The sequence below is a fragment of the Ruditapes philippinarum genome, unplaced genomic scaffold (assembly GCF_026571515.1).
Source record: "Ruditapes philippinarum isolate M1 unplaced genomic scaffold, ASM2657151v2 ctg1792_1_1_1_1, whole genome shotgun sequence".
Lineage (NCBI taxonomy): Eukaryota > Metazoa > Mollusca > Bivalvia > Venerida > Veneridae > Ruditapes > Ruditapes philippinarum.
In genome coordinates this window covers 292,482-316,440 of record NW_026853759.1, presented here as the reverse complement: position 1 = coordinate 316,440, position 23,959 = coordinate 292,482, and the positions used below count along the sequence as shown (strand labels likewise).

General features: G+C 31.4%; 3 protein-coding genes across 3 annotated transcripts in view; 2 read left to right on the top strand and 1 right to left on the bottom strand.

Moving 5' to 3' along the window:
- Positions 1-23,959, bottom strand: part of LOC132737753 (dynein axonemal heavy chain 6-like) — a 141,684-nt gene that overhangs the window by 35,717 nt on the left and 82,008 nt on the right. The window contains 15 exon segments of the mRNA XM_060725089.1: positions 11,743-11,854; positions 12,260-12,419; positions 13,004-13,205; positions 13,799-13,825; positions 13,827-13,856; positions 13,858-13,942; positions 14,398-14,498; positions 15,089-15,220; positions 15,576-15,830; positions 16,326-16,451; positions 17,586-17,694; positions 18,132-18,313; positions 18,938-19,095; positions 20,991-21,198; positions 21,654-21,851. Coding sequence (XP_060581072.1) covers positions 11,743-11,854; positions 12,260-12,419; positions 13,004-13,205; positions 13,799-13,825; positions 13,827-13,856; positions 13,858-13,942; positions 14,398-14,498; positions 15,089-15,220; positions 15,576-15,830; positions 16,326-16,451; positions 17,586-17,694; positions 18,132-18,313; positions 18,938-19,095; positions 20,991-21,198; positions 21,654-21,851 — 2,085 coding nt within the window.
- LOC132737742 (adenosine receptor A3-like) lies at positions 403-2,281 on the top strand. Its single transcript, XM_060725076.1, has 2 exons — positions 403-1,361; positions 1,643-2,281. Exons 1-2 carry the CDS (start codon positions 470-472, stop codon positions 1,933-1,935), a joined length of 1,185 nt encoding a protein of 394 aa, XP_060581059.1. The 5' UTR covers positions 403-469; the 3' UTR covers positions 1,936-2,281.
- Positions 8,565-9,966, top strand: LOC132737756 (adenosine receptor A2b-like). Its single transcript, XM_060725098.1, has one exon. It carries the CDS (start codon positions 9,049-9,051, stop codon positions 9,964-9,966), a length of 918 nt encoding a protein of 305 aa, XP_060581081.1. The 5' UTR covers positions 8,565-9,048.

Here is a 23,959-nt window from a genome sequence, read left to right as displayed (position 1 = left end):
TCAATTACTACATCATCACTCAACATAAAATAAAATAGAATATTTAAATCTAAATCCTTAATTTGAATATTATTAATTCGGTTTAAATTTAGACTTTTGCTCATTATATGTATATTATATTATATATGCTAGTCAGGTAATTCAATGACCAAATTATTTCCTGCTGTGTACCATACTTGTCACATATATTTTCATAAATCTTTCAACGTTTAAATTAAGTTTCAATATTCAAAAGAAGGGATAAAAACTATTTATGTCACCTGTATTAATTTCAATTATTTTGTAAACACTATGAAGCTGTTTTATGAATTTTAATATATTCATCAAGTGAATTTAATTTCTATTCATTGATGAAGTACACAAATCATTCCATTGATTGAATATGATATCTATTTCAGTAAAGTATGGTGAAGTTCCAAAAGTCTCCAAAGATGAATAATTCACATTGCTTATATTTAAATGAATTAAAATGAATGAAACTTCAAATATGTCACCCTACATCAGTTTCGGTGTATCAAACAACAGTTCCACATTGGATATTGTGACGATAATTTTAAATTCAAATAATAATATTAATAACACTGTTGCCATGGCAACTGAACAAACTACAACACTATTTGTTACTATGCACGGTTACCATGTGGATTTGCAAAATCTCTTAGTTGCCATAGTTATGGTAATTCTGGGAATCTGGATTATTGTGCTAAATTTACTACTCATACACACTCTCGTGAAGTGCCGAGCACAACTTGAAGTGACAGACATGTTTATTCACAGCCTGGCGGTGACGGACACCGCTGTCGGTTTCCTTATACTATATAACTCTGCGTACAACATTGTCAACTTTCAAAACAGATACGAGTGCCTGATTCGCTTCGGACTAATTCATACAATGTTAATGAACTCTACCGGATTCATATCAATGTTAACTATAAATAGATACATTAAAATTACACGACCTTTCCAATACACTAATATTTTCAAAAAATGGCGGATAATTTTATTATCTGTAAGTATATGGTGCATTTCTGCAGGAGTGGGTCTAACACCTCTTGCAGGCTGGAATAAAGAATACGTGCCGACAGAATTAGATGAGAGTCATACAGCATGCCGATATTTTGGAATAATGCAACCAGGGTATATTCTATTAAATGTTACATTATACTGGATTCCATTGATATTAATGATTGTAATGTATTCACATGTGGCAAAAATAACATGTCATCATTCAAGAGTGATAAGTGCTCAAGAACAAGTGCTATCTAGAAAATCAGTAAAGATATTTGAAAGTCGATCATGGCGACTAACAAAGACAATATTCATAGTTATTGGAGTTTACTTCTTTTGCTGGCTTCCAACAGGTAGAGTATCACTTATTATAAGTCTATTTTGCAAACAATCTAGAATAGGATATAATCAAAAAACTTTCTTATGTTTTGGTAATGAAAAAAAGCCTAATAGATTTTTTGTTCTTAGAAAAAACTTTATTGTCTTATGATATCTTGTTCTTGGAACACTTTTCATAACAGCAATTTTTATTCTTATAGCTTTGATTAAAATGGTTCAACTCAATCACTATTTATATTGCACAATTTACAAGGGAAAATATTCCTTAAAATGATATAAATTTTCTTAATTTCAGGAGTATACTTCATGATACAACTGTCTGGTTCCATCAATTATCTGAACTATACAACGCAGGGAAACATTCTCACATTCACGACAGCTGTCGGCTTTCTTAACAGTCTCTTCAACCCTATCATATATGCCACAAAAATACCTTGCGTCAAACAGCGTTTCTCTCAAGTCTTTTGTTGTAACCAACAACGAAGACAATCATTACATACTGTTGTTTTTACAACTGAAAATATGGTGTCATGCGATAATAGAAATAAATCAAGCATAGATTTACAAGGAATCGACTCATTGACTTAGCTGAAGAAAAGCTGCGATAAATATCAATCAAAGCAAAAAGGTGCTTGCAAAATAACAAGCGTTTAAGGACTTGGCTGCTGAATTCAAATAAATTGACCAGCATTTACTGAAAGGCCAAAGACGTGTAATTCACTGCGATGCTTGGAGTCAAAATAATGAAAAACTGAAATACTTTTTGTAAAAAAGTGCTTGCCAAATAACAAATTATTGTGTTCAAAGTTTACTGGCTTGAAGTATCTGATAAGGAAACCCCCATAGATGTGCAATCTAAAGATAGTTTGGCTTGTTGAACTTCATTCTTAGCTAAAGTGAAAAACATTATGAAAATGATGACTTTAAAAGAACAGAAATGAAAAAAATCAAGCAGATCTGTGCTTATGTACAATATGTGTTGCAATATCACAACAATGTATTGCAATCACTGTCACTGTTTCATATGAACATAACATACATTTATTTTTGTTGTGCCATTATAACATATTTGCAAATTTGGGTTTGATGTTAGTAAGGGTTCTACGCTTGTTTATTAAAGTTAAACACATCCAAACAAAAATCTCTGCACATAATAAAGTTATGTAATAACAAAATTTATTTAAAGGGCAGTAACCTAACCCTTGATTACCCTCTCCAAATGGGAAGTTACTGACTTGAATTTTTTTTAATTAAGTTTTTTGAACATAAAACCTCTGTACTTTGTATTGAAATCTCAAAACTCAAGTATTGTTTGGAATAATTTCTGTCTAAATGATTTTTAAAAATTGACAGGTACAATAACAGTAATATGTTTCAAGTAAAAAAAAATCTTTGATAGCACAACTTTTAGGATGGGAGATTTAAAAACAGTTGGTAACTAGAAATGTGTCATCATGCCACGGATGCCCCCGCATGCAGCCAAAATTTCAAATGTTATAATATTTTGTTCCAAATTTGTTTGTACAAATTATTTTTTTCATTCTAAGTTCAAAGCCCTTAAAACTTTTCAATGTTAACACAAACCATTTTTATACAATGTTCAAGGCACTGAAATTAGTCTTAACCTTTTGAAAATAGCATATTGCATATTTGTAGCCAAAATAATGGCTATATACATTTCCACAAAAGTATGAGTGCTGAAACTGAAAGTTCAAAATTTTTCCAACATTCAAGAAAGATAAGTTTGTCCAAAATCATTGAACGACGACCAAATTCAAACTTAAACTGCTTATTCCTAAGATGTATCTATATTATTTTCAAAGTGAAAGGGACATAACTCTGCCAAAAAATCATCGAACCATGACCAAATTCCAACTTGACCTGCACATTCCTTTGATATATCCATATGTCAATTTTGAGTTGAATATGTAACACTGTTGGGTTGATAATGAACAGAAACTGTAAATTTCATATCATTTTCAAAGTGAAAGGGGCATTACTCTGCCAAAAATCATTGAACCATGATTAAATTCGAACTTGGCCTGCGCATTCCAAAATCATATCCATATGTCAAATTTGAGTTGAATGTGTAATACTGTTGGGGAGATAATAAACGGAAACTGAAAATTTTATATTATTTTCAAAGTAAAAGGTGCATAACTCTGCCAAAAATCATTGAACCATGACCAAATTCGAAACTTGACCTGCACATTCTTTTGAAGTATCCATATGTCAAGTTTGAGTTGAATGTGTTGCACCATTGGGGAGATAATAAATGGAAACTGAAAATTTCATATTATTTTCAAAGTGAAAGGGGCATAACTCTGCCAAAAATCATTGAACCATGACCAAATTTAAACTTGACCTGCACATTCCTTTGACGTATCCATATGTCAAGTTTGAGTTGCATTTGTTGTACCATTGGGGAGTAAATGAACGGAAACTGAAAATTTCATATTATTTTCAAAGTAAAAGGGGCATAACTCTGCCAAAAATCATCGAACCATGACCAAATTTGAACTTGACCTGTATTTTTTCATGACATATCCATATGTCAAGTTTGAGTTGAATGTGTTGTACTGTTGGGGAGATAATGAATGGAAACTGCAAATTTCATATTATTTTCAAAGTAAAAGGGGCATAACTCTGCCAAAAATCATTGAACCATGACCAATTTCGAACTTGACCTGTATTTTCTCATGACATATCTATATGTCAAATTTGAGTTCAATATGTGCAACGGTTATTAAGATAATGAACGGAAACTGATGATGACGGAAGGACGGAATGACGGAATGACAGAATGACGGAATGACGGAACAGGGTAACACTATATGCCCCTGCCATTATATGGCGGGGGCATAAAAATGGAAAAGATATAATTATTTTGAACTAAAATGTATAATATACATTGATCTAATCTTTCCTGTCCTCAATCTATGTCTTTAGCCTTTGAATAGGGAACTGCCAATAGACAGATATCAATATTAAAACTGCTAAAATTTAAAATAATCAATAGTATACAGACTGGTCAGACTGCAAGAATGTGCAATATGGTTTTGTTATATATTACTAATATAAGCCAAGCTAATAGTTTGTTGTCCGGAACTTAGCAAATGTGAATATTTCCAGGTAATCCCCAAGGACAATCAAAACTATATTTCCATTGTAGTTTCAGGGTGCACTACCATTCACAATAGAATTCTCACCCTGTTCTGCTTATTTATAAGTTGTAACTTTGTACCCCTGGATAAGCTAGAAAAACCCAAAATGTCCTTAATTCTGGAAAAGTCTTTTTGAGGTGAGCATTTAAATGGTCAATAAACTCATACTTAAAGAGGATAATTTTGAAGAAGACATTAAAATAGATAAATGTCTCTTTGAATGTAAACCTGTAGAGAGATGGGATATATAAAGTAGCTGGTGTCAGTGACATTTGACTATCTATATAGAAGATAAAGAGAAGATTAATGTTATCAAATTAACTGTGATATAGCTCAATCTGTGATAATTTATTGTAACTTATATATTGTATGTTCAAATGTTATTAAAGAATTATCTCTTCAATAGCCATAAGGCCAAGAGAATTATGCTTGTTTTTCTTGTCTGCACTTCAAATAGGTCATATGGCTAGGCATTTCTTCTCTTATTTCCTAATACAGAAATAATGTGGTTCTAGTTTTGCTTCTTTGACGATTATTTAAATATGTAATAAAAAGTTAAATGTTGAAGTAGAACATGAAAACAGACATGTTTTTGGCCTGATCAATATTATAATCAAATACAAAGTGTTGTCAAACATTTCAGATATGTAAGAAATACAGGAACATTCTTTTGTAATTGCTAAGATTAAATAAAAACATTACAAACAATCTTGTGGGTCAGTTATCTTTTGGCCAGTGACCTCCCTGGAGAATAAGAATGCAGATCGATTCCTGCCAGATAAATCATCTCCTATACAGTTATTATAAACTTATGATATAAATGTAAACAGACTGTGAAGTATTATCATCAGATTTTATAAATGAAAACAAAGAGAAAACATATCTATCCTGGAGAGGTAGTCTATGGATAAAGGATTAATTTACTACTATAAGTTCCATGACCGACTTTAGGAATTTTAGGAATAGATTTTTAATGAAAGTACAGACAGGCTGGCACTGAGGGCATGTCGATGATATTTAATTTTTCATAAAGTTTGCATAAATGGAAAGTGAAATTCTTTCGAAAATAAAAGTTGCCTGTCAATATCCAGACAATTTTTCAGGAAAGCTTGCCTTATAACATGGCTTTTGAAATATGAAAGATGTTAAACCTGACCAGGAGGTTAGTAATGTCACACTTTGTTTGTTTCTTTGGATTTAACGGCAACACTGACAAACTATTGGTTATACAGCACCAAACACTAAAGTACAAGAAGTAGGCCTCAAGTATTTGAATACAAGTTTACTTCCTTTAAGTAATTGATCAAAGTTTTGGATGGAACTGATCACCCTTTTTCATTCTCATTTTTGTTGACAACACAATAATCTGTGCACACCAAGATATGTTATTGGGTATAACTTTTTTAAATGCTGAAGTTGTATAATGTATGTCTTAAGTGGTCACATGACAGACAACATGTGGTATAGCATTGTCTACAATGTCATTATTTTGAGAGGAGCTTGATTTATTTTCAAAATCCAAAATTATTAAGAAATATCTATACATGTATATACATTGATGTCCACCAATGCCATCATATTTCTTCAGTACTCATGAATGTTGATATTTTACAAAGGGCATATGCTGCTTTATAATAGCTACTTAATGAAGCAGGCAAGAGGCCACTTGAGTAGACAGGCCAGGTTCAATACAACTTCCGATTTTAAAAGGGGCATACCTGAACTAAGTAAGCAACTGATCATTATTTTAAGGGCAGTTACATAAAAGTGACTCTGTCTTGAGTTGACAATCAAGCTTTACTTGGAGCAGGATTACCACAGATTCTCTCTACCTTTTACTTAAGGCACAAGTAAAAGACTTCCTACAATCAGACAAGTGATGTAACATGACATTTTGCTTCATCTTTAGTTTTCAAATTAATCTTAAGTCTATATATATATCAAAAGATTGACTATGATTATAGTAACTGATCAATTATTGACAAAGACAAATGATAGAATTAACCGAGTATACGAAACCTACACTCATTGATGGACTTTGTTTCTCAAGTAAGGGCCTTAACCATTCGGCCATGGAGTCACATACCCAACACTGAAAAAGTCATACCAGTATTTATAGTGACTTTCCAGTTTTACTTGTGGAGGAAGATGACAGGTGACCCATGCAGCCATTTAACCTTGGAAATGTCAGAAAAGTCATAGTAGGTGATTCTTTCATTCTGAATTAATGTATTATTTAAAATGTTGATCATAATATTGTAATTGCTCGCAACCATGATTTCCTTTGTGACTAAGGTTTACGCATGCATATTATAGTGATACATATTATCCCACTAAACTGCTTTAAAAAAAGTATTTAATAATCATTTACATCTGAGCTTATTACATAATGAATTTAGATATTGTAATATTTACAATTATTATAATCATCACAAACATTTTAGAAATTTACAGATAATCATGATTACTGAACATTAAATCAGTAACTTATACATTGTATTTCAAATCTTTAAAGGCCCATTATGGTTCAGAACAGGTGTTATTTTTATTTCTTTAAAAATTTTCATTTTAGTGTACATGTACTTTTATAGTATCCAAAATGTTAGTCATTTGCTAATAATTTTAATAATAGTTTGGTTCTGTTGGTAGCTGGATACTAATACAGTTATAGTGATTTAGTATTTTGTATGGAAGTCAAAATACTACTTTGTTTACATTTTGCTACATTTACGACAAATCATTTCACTTTCAGCGCTATACATTCTTAAAATTATCACCATCTAACATGCTCCTACACGATTTTTTTTATGTTATTTTATAAAACTGATGCTAGACCAGTCTCTAGAGAAGGGAAAAACTATTTGTTTCTGGGGCATAATGTGCCTTTAATACATATTACGTTTAATTACACAAGATTAAAACATTTCATTGATATTATTTTTTAACATTTGTATTGTAATGCTTTATAAACGACAGCATGAATATATTGTATATTTTGATTAATTTACACCTACTTACAAATATAAGTAAAATCAAATGATTATATCTTAATTTCAACTTGTTAACATTAATTTTCAACAAAATATGTTAACATCAAAATTGCTGGTATTCATAGTCAATCATCATAAAAAGACGGCACAACTGGTGATCTCAATTCCATACTCTTGTCACCATGGTGATTAATATTTACAATATGATTCTAAACTAATGGAATTCTACTGAAATTTTTACTCTGTCATTTAAAATTCAAATTCACAAAAGAACCTTAAAGTTCATTAAAAGAAAAAGTTATGTAAAAAAAGTTCCTGCTTTTTGTTTTGATTACATTTTTCTCTCTCAGTTCTTCACTTGTTTCATGAAAATCTACACCTGGTTTTGAATCTGTCTACAAAGAATATGAAACTTTTCACTAAAGTCTAAGACATAAATCTGGTTAATTTTACATTGATCTGTTACAATGAAGTTCATTAAGTCCCTAATTTCATTTTGGATATATCTTTTTCATTTCAAAGATTTTAATTTTACAGGGGTAGTTTTAATTTTCTAACCAATTCATATAATTTTGAATTTTTTCTTGCATGCTGAATTTCTTTAAAGAATTTGTCCAGCTTTCATTTTTGAAAAATAGCATTATCAAATTTTGGGAATTTAATTTAAAAACCCTTTCTGTTTAAAGTTTTTTTTTACATTTTAAAGATTTCAAAAAACTTTAAAGCATAAGAAAGGTCAAAAAAAATTTTTCCTTAAATGACTTTTAAATTTTTAATGAAAATCAAAAAAATAAGAGAAGAATTTCGTGGAAATTTTTTAAATGGGGTCCAAATAATCACAAAATTTTTTGAAAAAAAAAGGGGTGACATTTTAAGGGGATGGAAGGGACATTGTTAATGTTCGGGGACATATTTCTTTCATGCGCGAAACACTTCAGAGACCGCCGTTTGTATAAATAAGATACGTGACACGATGCCGTGTAATAATAAATTAAACTATTACCCAAGAGGTTCTCTAAGCAGAGAATATGGAAATGTTTGCTTTGCTTGCCTTTAACAAGCTCTAGAATATTCTAGTCTTCGTATAGAACATGAATTGACAGGAACTTTTACCATGTGATCATCATCGATTCAATTGCAAGATATTTCATATATATCTATATAGATATGACACCTACATATGTTGTATTTGTTTCGTACGTTACAAAGACATAACAGTAAATGACAAAAAAATGTGTGTGTATTAAATACAACTGTATATATAATAGTGACAAAAGCGGAAAGCTGACAGAGGAAAATTGGATTTGACAAGGAGAGATACAGGATATTAACCGACTTTTCTGAGGTTTCTTCTGAACTGATATTGTCACACAATAACTTTAAAATCTAATTATGTGTAACAAGATATGAACAAATCCTCTAAATTTTACTATACAAAATGTAGGTGAAAGGAACTCAGGATTAGAAAACATTTCTCCTAAATGTTAAGATATTAATTATATTTAAAAAATAAATAAATTAAAGAGTTATTAAATGCTGGAAAGAATATGGAAAAAAGTTTTGCCTATAGTGTTAATAATTCTAAAAATTCATCTTTGTTTAACAATCTAACCAATGCAACTACACACAAAGTTGAAGCAATACCAGATGATGTACCAGCTTATTTCGAGACTGTTTTATTTGTGACATCTTCTGGAGCACAAATTACGTTTGGATATTTTGTTGTTTGTATATTGACTTTAATACTAGCTCTATGGATTATATACTTAAATGGATTAGTTATCCAGACACTGATATGTCAAAAGTTACATAGTGAAGTGACCGACTATTTCGTATCCGCGTTATCCCTAGCTGATCTCTTCACTGGCATACTGTTACTGTATGTAACTTCATACAGTATTTTCCAGTACCAAAATTACTGGGAATGTCTTTTTCGATTCGGATTGACATATGGCATTGGACAAAGCTCCTTTACTCACATTCTCGCAATAACATTCGACAGATTTGTAAAAATCATATGTCCGTTCCGTTATTATTCCTTGATCACTAAAAAGACAGTGATCATTACTTCAACTATTATTTGGATCTTCTCAATGAGCATTGGACTGCTCCCTTTATTTGTCTGGCAAAAGCATTTCAAACCAAGCAATAGCGATGACACAGTCTGTCGATTTTTTGGAGTGCTGCCTGATGGATATTTTATTGCCAACTTTATAACCAGTCTGCTTACTTCAATTGCAATGTTGTCCATGTATGCGTGTATCATATACACAGCAGTGAAGCAACAACGCAGAATGAAACACCTTTTGGATGGATATGAGTTATCAAAACCTAATTTTGATGACCAGAAATGGAGACTTGTGAAAACTGTTGCTTTCATTGTAATTGTCTCAAACTTGTGCTGGCTTCCTGGAGGTAAGAATGATTTGATAGCATTCTTACAAAAAACATATTGTACAGTTTGAATATTTTTGTTCAGATTAATTTATGCAATGATTTGCAAGCCACTTACCAGACATGTTAAAAGTTCTGTACTATAGTGTTTCTTACCCACAGCAGATTATGGTTTGATTCTTAGAAAGCTTTCCCCAATTGTAAAGGGCTTTTTCACATAATTATTTAAAAAAATTTGTTTCCTAAAGTTTAAAAGATATAAAAACTAGAGATTATGTAATTTTCAACCTGTGTATAACTAATCAAAGCATTAATTTAAGCATAATCCAGTCATTGATTAAAAAAATCTAGGTACAAAATACATTAATTTTGTTTCAGTTTCCTTTAACCAAAATAACTTGTCTTAGCATTTCTTTTCTTTCTTTTACAGAAAAATGCCTAATATTTTTCTAGATTGTGCCATTTATATAAGCAAATAAGTACTAACAAAAGAAAACTTTGTGTATACAGTAATATCAACCATGAACAGACAATTTCTCATCTTTAGCTGACTTTATTATACACCTATAAATGAAATATTGAGAAATATAGATGAAATAAAATGTGTATTTTCATTTTCTGTATTTTAACTGTTAAATATATAAATTAAACTGTTAAATAATCTGTATTTATACAAATGTCCCACTTTTTATTTCCAGGGGTTTGTGATTGTTTTTACATACCCGGGGGTTTTGATCGGGAAATTCAAAAAATGCCCGATTGAGACCAAAAGGAGACCTGAAAACTTCTGGGGGTTTTGGCTTTTCTTCTTGAACTCCTTGTTTAAAACCCACTCATTTTAGCGGGAAAAATTTGGGGGGGAAAGGGTTAAGAGAAGATTTTTGTCAGTGTTATGTTGCCAGCTCCTGGGAAATAGAATTTAAGCAATCCCATCTAGGCAATCTTCAAAATTTTAAAAAGGTTTTTCAAAAATTTGAAAAAATTCTCGGAATTTTTTAATAGACACAATTTTTTTTCTCTAAATTTTAAATCAATTTTTTGCCCAAAATTGACCTTTAAAAGTTTTTTGCTCATGACAAATGTTTTTTGTTCATGAAGTTTAAAATCAATTACGGTTTAATGTTTTTGTCTATGAATAAGACACTTAATTCAGGTTTAAATGCTTGTTTATAAACTTTATGAACTAGAATATTGTTTATCTGTAATACTTGTTTATAAACTTTATGAACTAGAAGGCTGTTTATCAATAATACTTGTTTATAAACTTTATGAACTAGAATATTGTTTATCTGTAATACTTGTTTATAAACTTTATGAAATAGATGACTGTTAATCTGTAATACTTTTTTATAAAATTTATGAACCAGAAAAACTGTTTACCTGTAATTCTTGTTTTAAGTAACTTTATAAATAAGACAACTGCTAATCCGTATTACTTTATTATTTATAAACTTTATGAACTAGAAGAGTGTTTATCTGTAAAGCTTGTCTATAATAAATTTTATGAACTAGAAGACTGTTTATCTGTAATTATAATGTTTAAAATATATATGTTGAAATATCAAATGCACAGTGTCACTTAAATTCTACACATTTCCTAGATTTTTTCTTAATATATTTTAAAGCTTGTTTACTGATCTAAACCACTGTAAAACAATGAAACTAAAGATATTAAATCATTCATAATTTTTAGAGGAAAATTAAAATATTTACTGACTGAATAGCAAACAAAACAGCCAATGATCAGATGGCACAGATATGCTGGCAGATCTTGGTCTGCACTGGTCACATGGATGGATTCAGTTGCCACTTGCAAGTTAAAAGATTAAATAAATATCTTGACTGACCTTCAGAAGCATGGCTTCACCAACTCTGATTGATGACTCTAGTGTCCTGATAAAGTTTGGATCTGTTGCCGTGACAACTTTCAATTTGGAGCCTTCCATTAGTTGAATCCATCTGTAAAATACAATATAAGATAATCATTTCTAACATTCTAAAATTTCAACATTTCTTTATTAAGATTTCATTCTTTTTTTCAGATTTCCTATACAGATAATAGTACCAACTCAAAATTATCTAAAACGACCATAATCAAAATACAGTAGTCTGACAAAACAAGGAAATATGATTGATATATGTATGGACTTTCCTGGTCAAGAATCCACAATGGCTAATTTATATACCTCCTTGGAGAGAAGCATCCCCTTAACTCTAAATAAATCAACATATTTAAACAAACAAGTCTGATCACAGAGATTTGACCAAAACTGTAATGAAATTAGCATAAAAAACAACAGAAAAACAAATACAACTAAACTAGACTTATACAAATATAATAATATATAAATAGTGTATACATACGCTGCAGCCTGACCCTGTGGGTCAATCAGAAGAGGCCATTTGTTACCCTTCTTCACCATGATTGCATTAGCAGTAGAGTGTGTGTCCAATGGAAGCCCCTCATTTTGCCAAAGTAGAATCTGTTATTATAAAAATAAAATCATAATGTACTTACAATTATCTATTTTGAACAATAATACTGATAAAATAAACTTTTAACATTGACAAAATATTAACTGTATAATGTGTTTGTTTTATGAAAGGTTAAATGTCTTGTCCATTGTCCTTTTTTCCATATTACATGTTTAGTAATACCTACAGGTTCATATGTATTTTTACTGTAAATGTTTGATAAGAAATGAATAAATTATATTAAAATTTTAAATGAAAACATGCTAATGTTAATTTTCCAGTATGATTTTTTTTCCTCATTAAAATGTTATTGTTCATAAAAAAAAGATTATGAAAATATATAAAGTAATAAAGAGTTATGTACATTTATAATGCTACTATAAATAAACCATATAAAAAATTTTACAGTATGATTTTTTTTTCCTCATTGCAATGGTATTGTTCATAAAAAAAGATGATGAAAATATATAAAGTAATAAGGAGTTACGTACATTTAAAAATGCTTTCTATAAATAAACCCTTTTGCAAAACAGCAAGAAAATATCTATTTTTAATTTTCAAAAAATTCAAAAAACCTTAAGGTAAAATTTTTCCCCAAAGGGTCCTTTTTTAAAAGTAATGGTGAGCATCCACTGGGATTTTTTATCAGGTCAAAATCTTTGGTTATAGGTATGTTAGAATCTTTACATTTCCCCACCCACTCATTGATGAGCTGTTTGCGGTATTTGGCCGTGAATGGTCCTATATAACACACACTTGCAGCAGCCACTAGTGTATCTCCAACAAGACCTTGTAACTTGAAATCAAGTTCATTAACAGACTCCGCCCATCTCACCTGTTAAAATATACAAGAATACAATAATATTTTATGCATTATAACTATTGACAAATGATAAATGCATCAATGATCCGGGGGATATAGTGGTTAATAGCAATAAAAATTTGATATTTGTTGATCATTAATGATAATGAAGGATAACAACTCAGTTTTACATTAAAGATTAACACAATGGTGTCCATGTTGTTACCTCCAGTCCAAGAATAACATGACAGTATTGGCATGGACACATCATTCATCTTCAATTTATGCAGTGTAAAATAAATTTTAACACAAAAATAAATTTCACTCTTTAATTTAAACTACTGTTTTCTTTAAATGTTGCATTAACATCATTTAAAGAAAATGTCTTTAACAATATCTCAAAATGATCAGTTCAAACACTTGTATGAAACCAGCTATGGTCATATTGACATTTCGTGTCTCCAATCAGGCATCTTTGAGCTATCATTGTTTTTTAATATAGGAAAACTAAAAAAATGTGCTAGACTAAAGCCTTTTAAATGAGATGGGCTTTCTTATAATTTTTGTTAGTCAATTTTGAACACTACAATACTGCTAGGAATAAAGAAATGAGAAATCTGTGTTACCTTTTCATCAGCGAGAGCTCCGATCAGAAATACCTGCTCTTTTCAGACGAAGAGTTGTTTGTTTCCTGGTGTTTTATCAGAGCTTCTCTTTGGTCCACACTTTCCTGATACTTGTCTGTCAATGTGTCTAAAATGTCCTTGAATCTATAATTCATACATTTAAAAAATTTAATTTTTAATGTCACCCCCTAATTTTAAAATGACAGGTTTATGGAAAAACACAAATTAAAAATTTTCTTCAGGCTTTTAAATGAATTCTAGAAAAAATTTTAAGAAGTTAAAAAGCAAAAAAAAATAGAAAGAAAAATTTTAAAAGGGAAAAAAAAAAAAGAAAAATTTTCCTTGGGATGAAATGCCACTTAATTTATTTTTAAATAGTTCCCTTTCATTTTTTTTATAATTTTCCTTTTTTCTTTCCTTTTATTTTTCAGGGTTTAAAAAATTTTGGGTGTATCAACCCCTTGGGGCCCAAAAAAAAAAGCCCCCCAGTGCCCTATTAACCCATCATTTTTCATTTCTAAAATGGTGTAAATTGAACGGGTGGTTTGGCCGTATACAATGTGCAGCGGCCCTGATTGTATATAAAAGTGAACTGTTACCTTATTTCAGAACTAGCTTTGGGTTTTGTGGCCAGACTATTCTGGGCCAACTTCAAGGCTTCTTTTGCTTCCTGTACTCTTTTCTGCTTTGGTTTAACCATCTGTAATCACAAATTTAGATACATATTACGATTTGTATATCATGCAAGTTTGTATTGAAACATGAGATCCAAATACTATTTGAATATTTAAATTTTCCCTTTGTACAGCAACTACAACAGCAGAACCTTTCAAATTTATCGTAGATATGTTATGAATGTACATGTAGTCTTAAAAATATCTTCATTCATCACAATCTTCATTTTAGAAAATGCATTATTCTCAAGATTGACCTGTTGAATAATAACCATAATTTTAGATTGTAATAAAGCAAAAGTTAAACAGAATATTTTTGAAGGTTGGGTTTTGTGTCACACCAAACACAGAAGAGGTAGTTTGTGACTTTTCAGCTTTTCTGTTGGAGGAAGACCTCATTCGCCCTTCTGAGCATTATTTCAGGCACACCTGAGTAGAATCATCAATGTTCAATGATCTAGTTAGATAGCTTCCTGACATGAAAGAATCCAAAGTCCCTCCCAGGATTTGAACCCACTATGGTGAGGAGCAAATGGTTTGAAGTTAACCACAACCACTCGACCATGGATACCCCTTAAAGAGAATAAAGTGTTAATGTATAAAGAGACTAGCTCACCTTATGAACCTCATTGTAATGTTCTAATGCTAGAACCCACTGACAGATAGACATACAGGCAAGTGACACTTTACCTACAGCTTCAGGATTAAAGTCTGGGTGTTTTGTATACTTCTTTAACTTGTGAAATACCTGAAATATATAAGCATGATATTGTTTAGTTTTCTTCAATATCATATTTTGATTATTTTCAATCAATGCCGAAAGTATATCAACAGGTAGTTGACATAAAATCAATGTATCCACTGAAAAATGTAATCCAAAAATCATCCATGTCAATTAGAGATGACATCATTAAACAATTTTTTTCCAGTATATACATTTTACATATAAAATTCGGATGGCCCCATAGAAAAGATCAAAATTTAGCACACTTTTTTTATTTAGTGTTATATACAATGGATTTTTTCCAACATATATTATGTCACACAATCTGTGTTTTTATTCTTTTTAAACCATTTAATATTTTCTAAAACCTAGAACCTACCTTATCAGGAAGGCTATTTTTATCAAACTGTAACAATTTCCTGAGAAAGTTTGGATCTCCCAACATCATTTTAGCAGTAGGCCAGTCTGGTTTTTTCTGGAAGAGTAGACAGACAGCATGTAGGACTGTGGATACGAGATATGGGGGGTTGATGTACACTCTGATCTCGGATATCGAAGCCTTATCCAGTGTCTCTAATGAAGCCACGGCCATTTTCAGTGCTGGAATGACTGACTCCAGATCTCTTTGACACTCCTGAAAATAAAGAAAAAATACCGGCTTTAATCTACAGCACCAATCACACATATTTTTTTTCTGATTTCATATAAATGTCTTGAAAAAGCGTCCATCATGATTTTTTTTAAGATAAAATAATCTTATGAACTGACATCATCAGATTAAGTAATGTGTCAATACATGTAATAAAAATAAGGGGAAAATGATGAAATACAACACATCAACACCAGTGCTTGTTCAGGTTATTTATTCTCCACCAGTTTTGGTTCTATCAATATATGATCAGCAATATTTTGAAACTAGAAATTTAAGAGAAATATTGAAAATAATTTCTAATTTCATAAATAACTGAACAAAGAATAAAACACTGCTTGGAAAAAAGGAAAGTTACATCATTAAAACTTAAAGTATATTTACAACCAAGCTTCCATTCCCTCATCATAAATAAATGTTTATTTTACAACCAACAGCAATAAAATCAAGAAAAACATAGGAAAGAGTAAAGGTTTATACCTCGGAGTAATCTTGTACAATCTGCGTCTCTTTCTTCATGATAGCCTCTTCATGTTCTACAATAGCTCTTACTTCATTTACAGCCTCTCTGTCTCTTTCTAGCTGTTCTAGTAATACCTCTGTATCCTGTTGCATAACACAAACACAAATCTGTTTTAACATCTACAAAACCTGTATTTTATGTTTCAGAGTTACACCTGTATCTTTTATTAAGAGGTTAATCAATACATGACTGGGTAAGGCTGAAAAGTGATGATGGGCCGCTTAATGAATATTGGCCTCAAGCACATTAGTTCTGTTAAATATTTATAGATTAAGACTTCTTATACTATGTCTGTTTTGTGTCTTGTACAGTTAAAGATAAAATTTTCTGAGAATTTAAAAAACAAGAACTGTCGGAGGATAGCGATGCTCGACTATTTGAAAAAGTTGTCACAAGGGTGTTTCATTGAGTATAATAAATGCTTACCTATATGAATACATAAAATTGTCCGAAAAGGTACAAAGGCTTGTTATTAAGATGTTTTATCGAGTAAATCACTGCTTTATTATTATGAATGCATAAAATTGTCCCAAAAAAGCACAAACCCTTCAGTAGTTATGGAGATACCAGCTTACAAGCAAAAACTTAACCAAGAATTCCTGAGCCGAAAATAGGGCATAATTATGCAAAAAGCAAATCAGAGTTATGGGACTTGTGCCAATCATGTAAGATAATCACAGAGAACAAGTGTTTTAAGTTTCAATCCATTCCCTTCAGTAGTTATGGAGATACCAGCTTACAAGCAAAAACTTAATCAAGGATTTCTTAGTCGAAAAAGGGGCATAATTATGCAAAAAAGCAAATCAGAGTTATGGGACTTGAGCCAATCATGTTAGATAATCACAGAGAACAAGTGTCAAATGTGTGAAGTTTCAATCCATTCCCTTCAGTAATTATGGAGATACCATCTTACAAGCAAAAACTTAACCAAGAATTTCTAAGTCAAAAAAGGGGCATTAATATGCAAAAAAGCAAATCAGAGTTATGGGACTTGTGCCAATCATGTTAGATAATCAAAGAGAACAAGTGTATGAAGTTTCAACCCAATTCCTTTAGTAGTTTTGGAGATACTTGACCACAGGGACGCCGACAAATGGGTGACTGCATTAGCTCGATTATTCTGCAAAAAGTCGAGCTAAAAAATTCTACTAGTTTTTTTCCATTATTTTTATTGTTTTTTTTTGTAACCAATATCTCAACATTATAAAGTGATATACCTTTTGTTTCTGTACCAACTGAGGGCCTATCTGCACCAGCTCATCTTGCATGGTACCAACCAGTGAGTTGGCTTCTGACAGTTTAAACAAACCAACTAACAGTCGATTCCTGAAACACAAAATAATAACCATTGTTGATATTTTCTTTACTTAGAAGTATATGTATTAACTTTAAAGCATTTGACCTTGAAAATATTTTTCAAAAATTATAACAATTTATGTGTCAAAGGTAATAATAGCAAATTAACAATATAAAGTTATTACTTATTTGCAATACAAATTAAACTTAAGGAATGTGCATTTCAACTTAGGTAAGCTACTGAAGGAATCTGTTATTCAATTTATGTAGGATCATGAAGAAATTTGTAATTGTAATTTATCTAGGCTCTTGAAGAAATTTGTAATTCAAATGATCTAGGCTTCTGAATAAATGCGTAATTCAACTTATCTAAGCTATTGAGGAAATGTGTAATTTAACTTATTTTTGCTACTGAAGGAATGTGTATACTTCAACAGAAAGCTGGAAATAAATATATCAAAACTAACTTGTTATTCATGAACTCTGTTTTATTTTCTCGCAATAACTTGGAATATAATCGTATAAGTTCCATGTAGCTACTGGGGGTAGAGTAATAATGACGTCTCATCTCGTCCCAATATTTCACTGCCATTACATTTATACTCTTGTGAATGTCCACACACATCGCTCCTACTTTACTCTTCAGCTCCTAAACAACATAGTAAACAGTGAAAATGTTAACATTTGTAAGGGAATAATAATAATAAGAAAGCTCTATCTCATAAAAATAATGATAATAAAACAACCATTACAGCAGATTTGAAAATGTATTTAAAAATAAAATTTTGTACAATAAACAAAGTAATTTACATAAAGTAAATGGTACTTACAATCCATGTAAATTACCAAAAAAAAAAAAAAAATGAGGTCAACATATGCAAACATAGCTTTCATAAAATATGATGATAAATACTGCAAAATCAGTTAATAATCACACAAAACATGTAAATTACTTTAACCTTTTTACTCTTCTTAAAATCTTAGTACATTTTTCTCACGTTTGACTTTCTTGGAATATTTTGGCTCATCTGGAGGCATACAGCTTTAAATAAGTGTTTTTAAAATAAGTGTTTTTTCAACTATCATGTATTGCCAAACAAATATTGCCAACTATTTTATGCCAGTGAAAACAGAAAGTACTGCCTTAACAACTACTAATATGTTAGCCTGTTTGTCAATCACACTACTTGTCACCAAGCTTCAAACTTCTACTATTCAATCAAAACCTTATGTTCTGAGGGAATGTTTAAATCATCAGATGTGATCCACCTACCAGAATATCTGTATCTTTGTCAGCTATAAACTCGGCATTCTCAAAGAAGACTTGGGCCACACTTAACATAGCTTCCTCGTCCCATTCATCATACCAGTCTATTGTACAACAGTTGATTAATGCAGGGTTCATTCTACATCTCTGACGGAACCGACCACCTATAATATATTACATCATTAATGAGCCGTGTCACGACAAAACCAACATAGTGTGTTTAGGACCAGCATAGATCCAGACCAGCCTGCACATCCCTGCAGTCTGATCAGGATCCATGCTGTTTGCTATCAGTTTCTCAACTTGTAAAAGGGTTGGTAAGCGAACAGCACGGATCCTGATCAGACGGGGTGGATGCGCAGGCTGGTCTGGATCCATGCTGGTCGCAAACCAATTATGTTGGTTTTGTCATGGCGCGGCTCAATTATTTTTTCGTTACAAGATTTCCTTTGGAAACTACATCTTTTTCAAGTGAATCATGAAAAAAAATCGTAGTGGTATAAATCACTAAAAACAGGCAATGTGATCATATTTTAGAAATGAAATGACTACTCATGGGAAATTAATTGGAAACTAGAAATGTGTCATCATGCCACGGATGCCCCTGCATGCGGCTAAAATTTCAGATGTTATAATATTTAGTTCCAAATTTGTTTGCACAAATTATTTTTTTTCATTTTAAGTTCAAAGCCGTTAAAACTTTTTAATGTTAACACAAACCATTTTCACACAATGTTCAAGGCACTGAAATTATTCAGTCTTAACCTTTTAAAAATAGCATATTGCATATTTGTAGCCAAAATAATGGCTTAATACATTTCCACAAAAGTATGAGTGCTGAAACTGAAAGTTCAAAATTTTTCCAACATTCAGGAAAGATAAGTTTGTCCAAAATCATTGAACCACGACCAAATTCAAACTTAAACTGCATATTCATAAGATGTATCTATATTATTTTCAAAGTGAAAGGGACATAACTCTGCCAAAAAATCATCAAACCATGACCAAATTCCAACTTGACCTGCCCATTCCTTTTACATATCCATATGTCAAATTTGAGTTGAATATGTAATACTCTTGGGTAGATAATGAACAGAAACTGTAAATTTCATATTATTTTCAAAGTGAAAGGGGCATTTCTCTGCCAAAAATCATTGAACCATGACCAAATTCGAACTTGGCCTGGGCATACCAAAAACATATCCATATGTCAAATTTGAGTTGAATGTGTTCTACTGTTGGGGAGATAATAAACGGAAACTGAAAATTTCATATTATTTTCAAAGTGAAAGGGGCATAACTGTGCCAAAAATCATCGAACCATGACCAAATTCGAACTTGACCTGTATTTTCTCATGACATATCCATATGTCAAGTTTGAGTTGAATCTGTTGTACCGTTTGGGAGATAATGAACGGAAACTGAAAATTTCATATTATTTTCAAAGTAAAAAGGGCATAACTCTGCCAAAAATTATAGAACCATGACCAAATTCGAACTTGACCTGTATTTTCACATGACATATCCATATGTCAAATTTGAGTTGAATGTGTGCAACCGTTCTTAAGGTAATGAACGGAAACTGATGATGACGGAATGACAGAATGACAGAATGACGGAAGGACGGAATGACGGAACAGGGTAACACTATATGCCCCGGCCATTACATGGCGGGGGCATAAAAAGTGTGTCAACTCTTTATTTTCAATGCAGAATATCAAACAAGAAATAAAAAATTTCAATTTCTGTTTTACAAAATTTATTGCTCTTGTCTTTATTTGACGTCTATTTTAATAAAGATTTTTCTCACTTTTAAACAGCAAGAAAGCTAGAGAAGAGGGTTCCCATATATGGCCAATAACAGAGCATATCTATGATAATAAAAAACTGATAATTTCAATGAATATTCTGTGCTAAACCAACAGAAAACCGTAAGAATCTTTATAAATTAATTAAAAAAGTTAATCATTTACCACTTATCCAGTATCAATACTGTATTCAAACACTGACAGAAAAATAAATTTTTAATATTGAATAAGAAGTGAAAATTCAAATATACCAGCGGGACTAAGTGCTAGGACAACATGTAGGTTTTGCCTGACACGTTGTATAAAGTAGTTATACACGGCCTGTCTCGTATCTGGTATATCAGCCTGTGTGGCTGATTGTTTCAGGTCCATCGTTATACCATCCACCTCCTCATTGTCAAACAAGTCCGGCACCTCACCAGAGTTTAATATACAGTTGATATCTTCCAGAAAACTCTCCTATAAATCAAAGTTCATTATTCTTATAATGATAATTTCAATTTATGTACACCAGATTATTTTTTTCTGAAAGATATTTTGTAGAGCTATAATCAATTATTCAAATCTCTAGAAACAAACGGGATTTCTATATCAACTTTAAAATGAACTACATGTACAAACAGTTTATATAGCTTGGTCAGACTGAATGGTAATACAGGTTGGCCTGGATATATTGTTTTGACAAAGGTTAATCACATATTGATCCAGCAAGGTAAGCCCTATTTGTAATAGATGTCAGAAAAGAAGCATACTTAAATATTCTCATTGCCTAAACAAACATGCTGGAGTTTTTACAAAGGGGGATAATTAAGTAAAAATTTATGCTCGCAATGATGCAACAGGGTGCAGTACTGCTTCATTATTCTTTTAATAATAGAGCTAAAAACATCCCAATATCAGAATAATTAACTAACCTTGACAATATCAGCATCAGTGAGAAGGAAGATCATTTTCTCTCCCTTCACACCAGTCTCGAGGAAAACTTTCTTGAGGTCATCCCTAAACTCTACCATACCATATCCTCTCTGTAACGTTAGTTTGAAAAGCTCGCACCCAGCTATAAAACTAGCCAGGTGTGCTATGGTAGACTTGCCACAGCCATCTAAACCAACCTGAAATATAGAAAATAATATACAAACAAGCAATTATCATAGTATTGCAAGCAATCCATAAGTCCCCTACCGGTAAGAGCCCAAGCAACATTCTGAAGGGCCATTGGCCATTCACTTATGTTCCTATTCTTAAGTAAATTTGTTGAAAAAGTTCTTAAAAAGTGATCAAAGGAAACAGTTTTTATGTATAGACAGACGGACTGAAGGACACTCTTAAGTGATTTTTTAAACATCCCTGTTAAGTTCAAAAGGGGCATAATTCTGGAAATAGTCTTGCTAGAGTATTGAACACTCACAAATGTTGAGTGACAATAAGAAACATTTATATGAAGTTTGAAGTAGATACATTCAGAAAAAGAAGTTATTAAAAAAAAACAATGTTTTTTTCATGAAAATTTTAAGTTCAAGGGAGGTAATTCTGAAAAAATTTGTGCTAGAGTTGTAAACCTTGTCACATATGATGTGGTTGATGACAAGCAACTTATATTTAAAGTTTGAAGAAAATACCTTAAGAAATAAAGAACTTATAGTGAAAAAACTTAAAAACTAGAATCAGAAATCTTGAAATTCAGTCTATTTGTTGCCATAGCAACCAGAATTTTCAACATAGGAAGATAAACAAGAGCTGTCCGTAAGACAGCGCGCTCGACTTTTTTATTGCTTGCCAATAAAAAAAGTTTTTGCAGTAAAAGGCAATACAAGAATCTCTGTATTTTTAAAGTGAACAATGGCCATGAGCATTAAGATATTTAGTGAAGAATTATTTTACTGAATTGTGTGATACCCTTGAACACTGCAGCAAAGTTTGAAATGTTTAAGTCAAAAGAGGGCTGGTAAGAAAGAAAAAAAAACTGAGTTGAGCCTTAAATAAATTTAATAGTATTAAACCCACTTTGAGAGAATAAGGTATTTTTACGTCACTCAGAACACCTTGGTAAATGACATAATAACATAATTTTTCAAGAAATCTATGCCAAGGAAGCAGTATATTTTTGTACAATCAGCATAATATATAGATTTGACTTTGTATGTGAAAGTATTATAGTTACCTTATAATATAAACAGTTCAGTCAAAAAGTGGACTGGTACTAAAAACTTAACCAAGATTCTAAGTCGATAAAAGGCCTTAATTTTTAAAACAAATCCTTGACAGAGTTACCTTCTCTTGCGTACAGATGGGGGTAATGATGTGAAATAGCATTAAAAGTTTCAAAGCAATATCTCAAAGGGTTAAGGCAATAAGTGGATTTTACCCATATTCAATGTATTTTCTAAGTCAAAAAGGGGCATAATTCTGTCAAAAACCTTGAGAGAGTTATGTCCTCTTGTCTGTTGATGAAGGTCGTGATGGTAAACAAGTATGGTCAGTTTCAAAGCAATACCTCCAATGGTTTTGAAATAAAGTGAGGTGGTACAAAAAACTTAACCAAGCTCAATACACTTTCTAAGTCAAAAAAGGGCCATAATTCTGTCAAAAACCTTGACAGAGTTATGTACTCTTGTCTGTAGATGGAGGTTATGATGGTGAACAAGTATGGTAAGTTTCAAAGCCATACTTGTAATACTTCTGAAATAAAGTGGGGTGGTACGAAAAAACTTAACCAAGGTGTGACGCCAACGCCGACGCCGGGGCGAGTAGGATAGCTCCCCTTTTCATAGAAAAGTCGAGCTAAAAAGGATGTGCATAATTTCCATACTGCCATCTACCCATATGTCAAGTTTCATAAACATATTTTCAGTACTTTTTGTGTTATCACTGGATCCAGGTTATGTGTAAAATTTGCCATATTTTCAGTCTATTTGTTGCCATAGCAACCAGAATTTTCAACATAGGAAGAAAAGAAAAAGACGTGCATAATCTCCATACTGCCATCTATCCATATATCAAGTTTCATAAAAATATTTTCAGTACTTTTTGCGTTATCACTGGATCCAGGTTATGTGTAAAATTTGCCATATTTTCAGTCTATTTGTTGCCATAGCAACCAGAATTTTCAACATAGGAAGAAAAGAAAAAGACGTGCATAATCTCCATACTGCCATCTATCCATATATCAAGTTTCATTAAAATATTTTCAGTACTTTTTGCGTTATCGCGGGATCCAGTT